The sequence below is a fragment of the Gracilinanus agilis genome, chromosome 2 (assembly GCF_016433145.1).
Source record: "Gracilinanus agilis isolate LMUSP501 chromosome 2, AgileGrace, whole genome shotgun sequence".
Classification (NCBI taxonomy): Eukaryota; Metazoa; Chordata; class Mammalia; order Didelphimorphia; family Didelphidae; genus Gracilinanus; species Gracilinanus agilis.
In genome coordinates, this window is record NC_058131.1 from 196,356,481 (window position 1) to 196,363,611 (window position 7,131).

Sequence of the window (7,131 nt, forward strand, 5' to 3'; positions counted from 1 at the left end):
ACAAGCATATTTTAGAGAAAATAATTCCCAAGCCAGATGTTCAGTCCAATAATCCCATCAGAGGCATAGCTAAGAAATAGAAACACTTTGAGGTCAACCTTCATTTATGAAAATTGGGCATTAATCTGGATCTACCTGTCCATCAGGCACAAATTCCACATGCAAAGGACTGTTACTGATATTTTAAGATTCTATTCTGAATACTAGTATCCTTGACCATGGTTATAAACCCTTCCAAAATGAACCAACAAGTGAAAAGGGGTGATGTCTTATAGTAAGCCATTCACATTCTCTTATCCATGAAAGGGAGGCACAAAAGGACACAGAAAATAAAAAAACCAGTTTGTAGTTTTAGAACACTTCACAGTTTACAAAGTACTTTTTTTCATAATATTCTTTTGAAGTATGAAGCACAAATACTATTTCCCCTATTTCAGCCATAAGGAAACAGAGAGATTATGTTGCCTGTGATTTCACACAGCAAGGAAAAACCCTGTAAGGGCAGTACTGAACCCATCAAACCACAAAGAAATTGAAACAAATATAGATTACTAATGATAGTTTTTTTTATAATATTTTTTTCTTTCTTTTTTTTTAAACCCTTAACTTCTGTGTATTGGTTCATAGGTGGAAGAGTGGTAAGGGTGGGCAATGGGGGTCAAGTGACTTGCCCAGGGTCACACAGCTGGGAAGTGTCTGAGGCCGATTTTGAACCCAGGACCTCCCATCTCTAGGGCTGACTCTCAATCCACTGAGCTACCCAGCTGCCCCCTAATGATAAGTTTTTAAGGGACTAAAATGATCATTTAGAAGCAGATTAGATTTAGATTGCAAGGTGACCTTAGAGATCATATAGTTCAACTCCCATCCCCTTCATTTTATAAATGAGGAAAATGAGAATGTTAGAGGATAAGCATTGTTACACAAATATTATGAAGCTCATATGGGACTGAAACATAGATTCTCCCACCGCAGATCTAATGCTCTTCACACTGTATTCTACTTGAAGCATCTGCTCTAAAGCTATGGGAAAGAGTAGAGTAACTTTTGCCATTTCTTGTTTATCCTGAGAAAAACAAACAACAAGTGTCCCATTGAAGGGAGCTTAAGGAGGGAAAATAATGAGAAAGGCACAATAAAGACAATAGAAGTGATAGTCTAACAACATAAACATTTCAGAAAATCTTTGAAGATATCAGGAGCAAAAGAACCCATTAAATTAAAAAGGTTTGTACATATAAAATTAACACAGCCAAGAATAAAAGGAAAGCAGTGTTAGAGAAAGAAAATTTAAAGATAGTTTCTCAGATAAGATCTCATATCTAAAATATGTAGAGAAATAATTTAGTCAAATATATATGAGCCATTCCCCAATTAACAAATGGTCAAAAAATATGAATAGACAGTTTTGAATGAAGAAATCAAACCTATATATAAAACTATGTTAAAAATGCTCTAAATCATTATTGATTAAAGAAATGTAAATCAAAATAACTCTGAGATAATTGAGGGTGTGGACTCGAAACTACCACACCAATGCAACTACCAACAATTTGGAAATTGGTCTTGATCAAGGACACAGGACAAAACTAGTGGAAATGCGCATGGGCCATGGGTGGGTGGGGGTGCAGGAGGGGGGGTTGAAGGGGAAAGGTGGAGCATGAATCATGTAACCATGTTAAAAATGAATATTAATAAATGTTAAAAAAACAAAAAAAATAACTCTGAGATATAACCTCACACCTACTAAATTGGCTAAAATTGGTGGAACTATGAATTGATTCAACCATAATGGATTACTATCTGGAATTAAGCTCGGAGTTATAAAATTATATGTACCTTTTGACCTAGCAATAGCACTATTAGGTTTATTTCCTATGAAGATCAAGGAAAATGGAAAGGAAACTATATGTTCTAAAATATTTATAGCAGCTCTGCTTGTGGCAAAGAACTGGAAAGTGAAGATTGTCAATCAATTGGGGAATGCCCGAACAATTTGAGGCATATGATTGTAATGAAATACAATGGCACTGTAAGAAATGTTAATGAACAGGGTAATTTTGTAAAAACATGGAAATTATGAAGTGAAGTGAGTAGAACAAAGAGAACATTTTGTGCAGCAACAGAAATATTTTTTGAAGAATGACTTCTATATGTCTACCTCCAGAAAAAGAACTGATAAATAGAAATAAGAATGACATTGTTTTATATATACATATGTCTTTTTGTTAAATGATGTCTTCTCTAATGGGGGAAGGGAGAGAGGGGTCAACTAGGTATTTAAATGCAGTAGACAAATACACAAATTAAAAAAATAAAATAATAAGAGGTTTCTAACACTGTGCAGTTAAATTTCTGGTAGTTTTTGAGGATATGTCAAAAATAAAATAAAGAATTTATACACAAACCTCAATCCCAATTTCAAATCCACCACCAAGTCCAGCTATTCCAATGGCAGAAGGTGCAGACCACTCTTAAAAAAGAAAAAAAGGGAGGGAAAAAATTAAACACATTATATTTACAGCTTAATACTACCCAATAACCATAATTTTAAGCAATACCCATTTTGCATTAATTTATTTGCAGAACTTAGGAAGAAATACAAACATGAGAAGAAAATATGGATTTAACATCTGAAAATAGTGAGGACGAGGATACTGTACTTACCAGTCACTTAGCCTGAAAGAGAGCTTACAAACACATGAGGAGGCTAGGTAGTAGAATAGTCTGATTTTTTTTTTTTAGTAAAGAAAATATTTTCTAAAATGGTTAATAATTCTTTAATTTCTTTCAACTCTCTTTTTTCCTTGGTATTCTATGTTATGCCCTAGAGAGTAAGGCAATGCTTACAAACTTTCAGAACTGATAATTTTTTGGTTATTTTTTGTAATAAAGAAAAAAAAATGCCTGCTATTATAGTACTTTTTTCTTTTCTTTTTTTCCCTTTTGTATTAGCAATTGGTCCTGTGCAGGGACCTGCCCCTGACTTGCAGAGGTACTATTAAGAACACAAATGAAACTATCCAGCCATAATCCTCATGACCCAATGGTAACTCATTTTGGACTATTTTCAAACAACCCCCTTGTGACTCTATGGGACAGCTGGGCAGCTGCTTAGACTGAGATGAAGGAAAGGGTTTTAGGTTTTCAAAGCTAGGAGACAGGTCCCTCCTGGGATTCTCAGAGAAACTCCAGAGTTCTTACTGCTCTTTAACCTTTCGACTGCAACCAGCCTGACAATTGAGGGTCAGCCAGAGTGGGGCAGAAGGCCTTGGGAACGGATAACTCACAGATTTTCAGACAAATGCTTCGAGTCTTATTTCACTGAAATCTCTATTTCAGTGTGTTTCATTGTGAAGATATCTGCTGAAGAGAATCTGGGAGAGAAATGCATGTCTTTTTCTGTAGCAGTATGTCAGAGACAGGCAGGTTGTCCCTGTCCTTATGGGTTTATGTTGGATTTTTTTTATCCACTATAAATATGGTTACAAAGCATGACTTGTAAGTGGGGATTGCTGTAAGTACCTCCTCCTCCTCCTCCTCCTCCTCTTCTTCTTCCTCTCCAATAGATTAGAGTAGAAAAAAGAAAGTTTAATTTAAGAAGAGTACACACAGGGGAAGGTGGGAGAAATGGAAAAGAGATAAATCTTATTCTTATGTGAAGCAGGGGAAAAAAGGGAGATTGAATACAAACGGTTTTATGTAGAAATACATAAAAGTGGGGTTACTAGGGAGTATAGTGGATAGAGAGCCAGGCCTAGAGATGGGAGGTCCTGGGTTCGTATCTCACTTCAGATACTTTCTTGCTATGTGACTCTAGAAATTGGATTTTTCTACACATTATTGAAAAACTTGATTAATGCAGTGACAAACCATATAATGAAGTATGTTACCCATCTACTGAGAGAGAGGTGATAAACACAAAATACACATTTACATACATTTTTCACATCATAAACAAAAACAAAAACAAAAACAAACTAGGAAATTCCTTACATAACTCAGGCAGTACTTTGTATCAAATTCTAAAAAGAGGTGCAGTAAAAATTTTTCCTCAGGAGGCAGCTGGGTAGTTCAGTGGATTGAGAGCCAGGCCCAGAGATGGGAGGTCCTGGATTCAAATTTGACTTCCTAGCTGTGTGACCCTGGGTGAGTCACTTATTCCCCATTGCCCAGTCCTTACTCCTCTTCTGCCTTAGAACCAATGCACAGTATTGATTCTAAGACTGAAGGTAAGGGTTTAAAAAAAAAAGTTTTCCCCTGCCAAAAAAAAAAAAAAATCCCTCCCTTCATTGAAAGAGTATTACTAACAAAGAAATGCGGCATTTAAGCCAGTGTTCAAAGGCAAGATTAGACTTCACATCCCTGTGGTTTCTTACTTCAATATCTAATGATTAATCAGATCTCAGCTGGGTGATGACAGAAAGAGCCAAGAAGTAACTGAGTCTCCAAGTGTATGACAGAGTTCCTTTTTCTCATCTCTATCCCATGTCTTATTACTTAACCCAAACATTATTCTTTTTAGAGAACAGTAAAGATTATTTTGATAGCTTACTCCTTTCCCTTCTTTCCTTTTCTCCAAAGGAATACTTCAAGACCAGTTATGAAATGTTGAAAGCTTTGGGAAGTATGGAAGGCAGAAGAGGGTAGCTAAAAGAATGCTGGTTTTAGAGTTAAATGACATCAGTTCATATCCTCAGGCAAGTCACTGGTCATCACTAAGTTTTACTCTGCTCATTTGTAAAATGATGAACCTGTCAGTCTTTTATAGTTCTCAACCCATGATCTTTCCCAATCTGTACTATTATGTTCAACTAACTTTTCATCTTGTAATCATATCTGTAAAAGTGCCTTGCTCTTCCATCAACCATAAACTTCAAGGAAAAAAAATTATGGGAGAGGAAATGCAAATGGGAGAAAATGTTTATTAAGTACAATATACTCAGTATTTTTGCTTCTAGAGAGTTATTCAAAATACAACATTAAGGCTTTTCCACTTAAAAATACAATTGTAACTTTTCACTTAAGACACAATACTGTTCAGCCTTAGTGAAAAGAAAACAAAATATCAAATTGTTGCATTCAATAGAAGTGGTAGAAAAGTCTACAGATGGCACTTTATTTTGGACTCTCCTTCCAGGCAAGAATTATTAGTTTTACTGTGATAATGAAGAATAAGAATGCACATTTGGCAAAAGAAATTCAAAGATTAAATTGTACTTTTTTCACATTTGGAAAAATTGCAAAATTTATGTGAAATTTGAAATAAGATCCATTCAGTGGATCTCTGCCTTGGGACCTTAAGAGACAGGTAACATCATTCTCTTTGTGGTAGGTTTATTCACATACAAAACTGAGCTGTTTTAAAGAATCCAATTGGAAGTTATATAAGGAAACCTGTCATACCCCTGTGAAATCTGCCCAAGATGGAAACAAAAAAAAGGAAGAGCATGCTCTAATTCTCTAAGTAGGGAAATATCAACTTACTTCCATCTGGAAGACGAGCCAATACAATCCCACTGCCTCCTCGAGCAGTGACCAGAAATCCAGCTTTTATCACTGATAGGATGGCAAGTCCTTTAGCCTTGGCAATTACATGGGCTGCAAACATTGAAAGGCTAGGCAAGTAAGTCATTATCAATATATATTCCTTGATAAACAAGCACACAAAATAAAATATTATAAATGGGATTGGTCACCCATGACATATACATATTGAGACATTTGAATGACTATTTTGGGGGTCCTAATTAAGAATCTTAATGAAATGTATAAGTCATGAATCAAAGCTCAAATTCATAAAAACAGATGGCCAAGAAGATTCTCTACTCCTACCTCTTTTTTTCTGGTTATTTTTATGTAGCTAAATTTAACATTATGAATGTTTAGAATCCTGCATTTACCATACAGTTAGATATTTTAGATCAGAGTGGGGTTCGATTGCTTCAGTCTATCAACAATAGAGCAAACATTTCAAGGATTCAATTAATTCAGAAATTAGCTACAAACAGAAAATTCTAACTATTTTCCATAAAAAAAAATGCTTCACACAGGATTAGTGGAAGTTTCCTCTGGGACTCAGGGAACAGGGAAGCTTGTTCAGAAAGATTGAATAAAGGGCATAACCAGGCTAATTTTTGGATTTAGAGACTCTTTAAGCATAGTCAAACTACAAACATTTGGCTATATTACATAAACAGATTTGGGGATCTTTACTTTAAAAAAAATAATTTTTCAACTTCATAAAAACAGTAAAAGTTTTTTTACTTTTATAAAGAAAACAAGACAGATCTTGTTTTCTTTATAAAAGGGTTATGAAAGATGTCAGATCACAATTCCTTTAATTAATTAGCTTTCCTACAGCATTTATAATAGGTGGTCAGTCCCTTAAATAGCACTGTCTTACTTAAATGTTGTAATTGCTTCGATGCCTAGCATTAATGCTCTCATGAAGTAATTAAAAATGCTTCTTGAATAAATGAAAAATTAAATAAATTTAATTTTAAAAGTTGGTTCATCAAGAGATACTCAATGTTTATATACTTACATGAGAAGATGATTCTAGTAACTCTTAAAAACTTTATTATTATTAGGGCAGTAAGAAGAAATATATATAGACTTACGGCAAAGGTGTGAGTTGAATATGATGGGATAACATAAAAATAAAATAAAATTTAAAAAAAGCTGGTTCACATCTGTCTTTTCTTAATGTATTACATAGTCAGGTATATCCATGCAGTAAAACATATATGTTCTACAGCTTAGGGGTGAGATAAAGCACTAATTTCTTTAAAAAAAAAAAAAAAGCTCAGAGAACATCGCTATTCTATGAATTTTCTACATAATTCAGACCAAATCAAGTTCCCTAGGTGTTTGGATACATGGGATATATGATATGAGTTACATGGAAATCCTATAACATAAATGTTACCTTTGCTACCAAACAACAGTGCAATAAAGAGTTTTATTGTATTTCCATGTAAAGGAAGAAGGGAAGGAAGGAATGAAAGAAGGCAGGAGGGAAAGAAGGAGGAAAGGAAGGTAGTTGGGAGAAAAGGAAGAAGGGAAGAAAGGAAGGTGGGAAAGAAGGAAAGAGGGAGAAGGGAAAGGAGGGAGAGAAGGAAGGAAGGA

The 7,131-nt window shown here is 34.7% G+C and overlaps 1 protein-coding gene across 1 annotated transcript in view; it reads right to left on the reverse strand.

The window, feature by feature from the left end:
- Window positions 1–7,131, reverse strand: part of SH3YL1 (SH3 and SYLF domain containing 1) — a 52,460-nt gene that overhangs the window by 26,303 nt on the left and 19,026 nt on the right. Inside the window, exons 3-4 of the mRNA XM_044660926.1 lie at window positions 5,488–5,601; window positions 2,409–2,473 (exon numbers count right to left, since the gene is read on the reverse strand). Coding sequence (XP_044516861.1) covers window positions 2,409–2,473; window positions 5,488–5,601 — 179 coding nt within the window. The remainder of the gene's footprint in view (window positions 1–2,408; window positions 2,474–5,487; window positions 5,602–7,131) is intronic.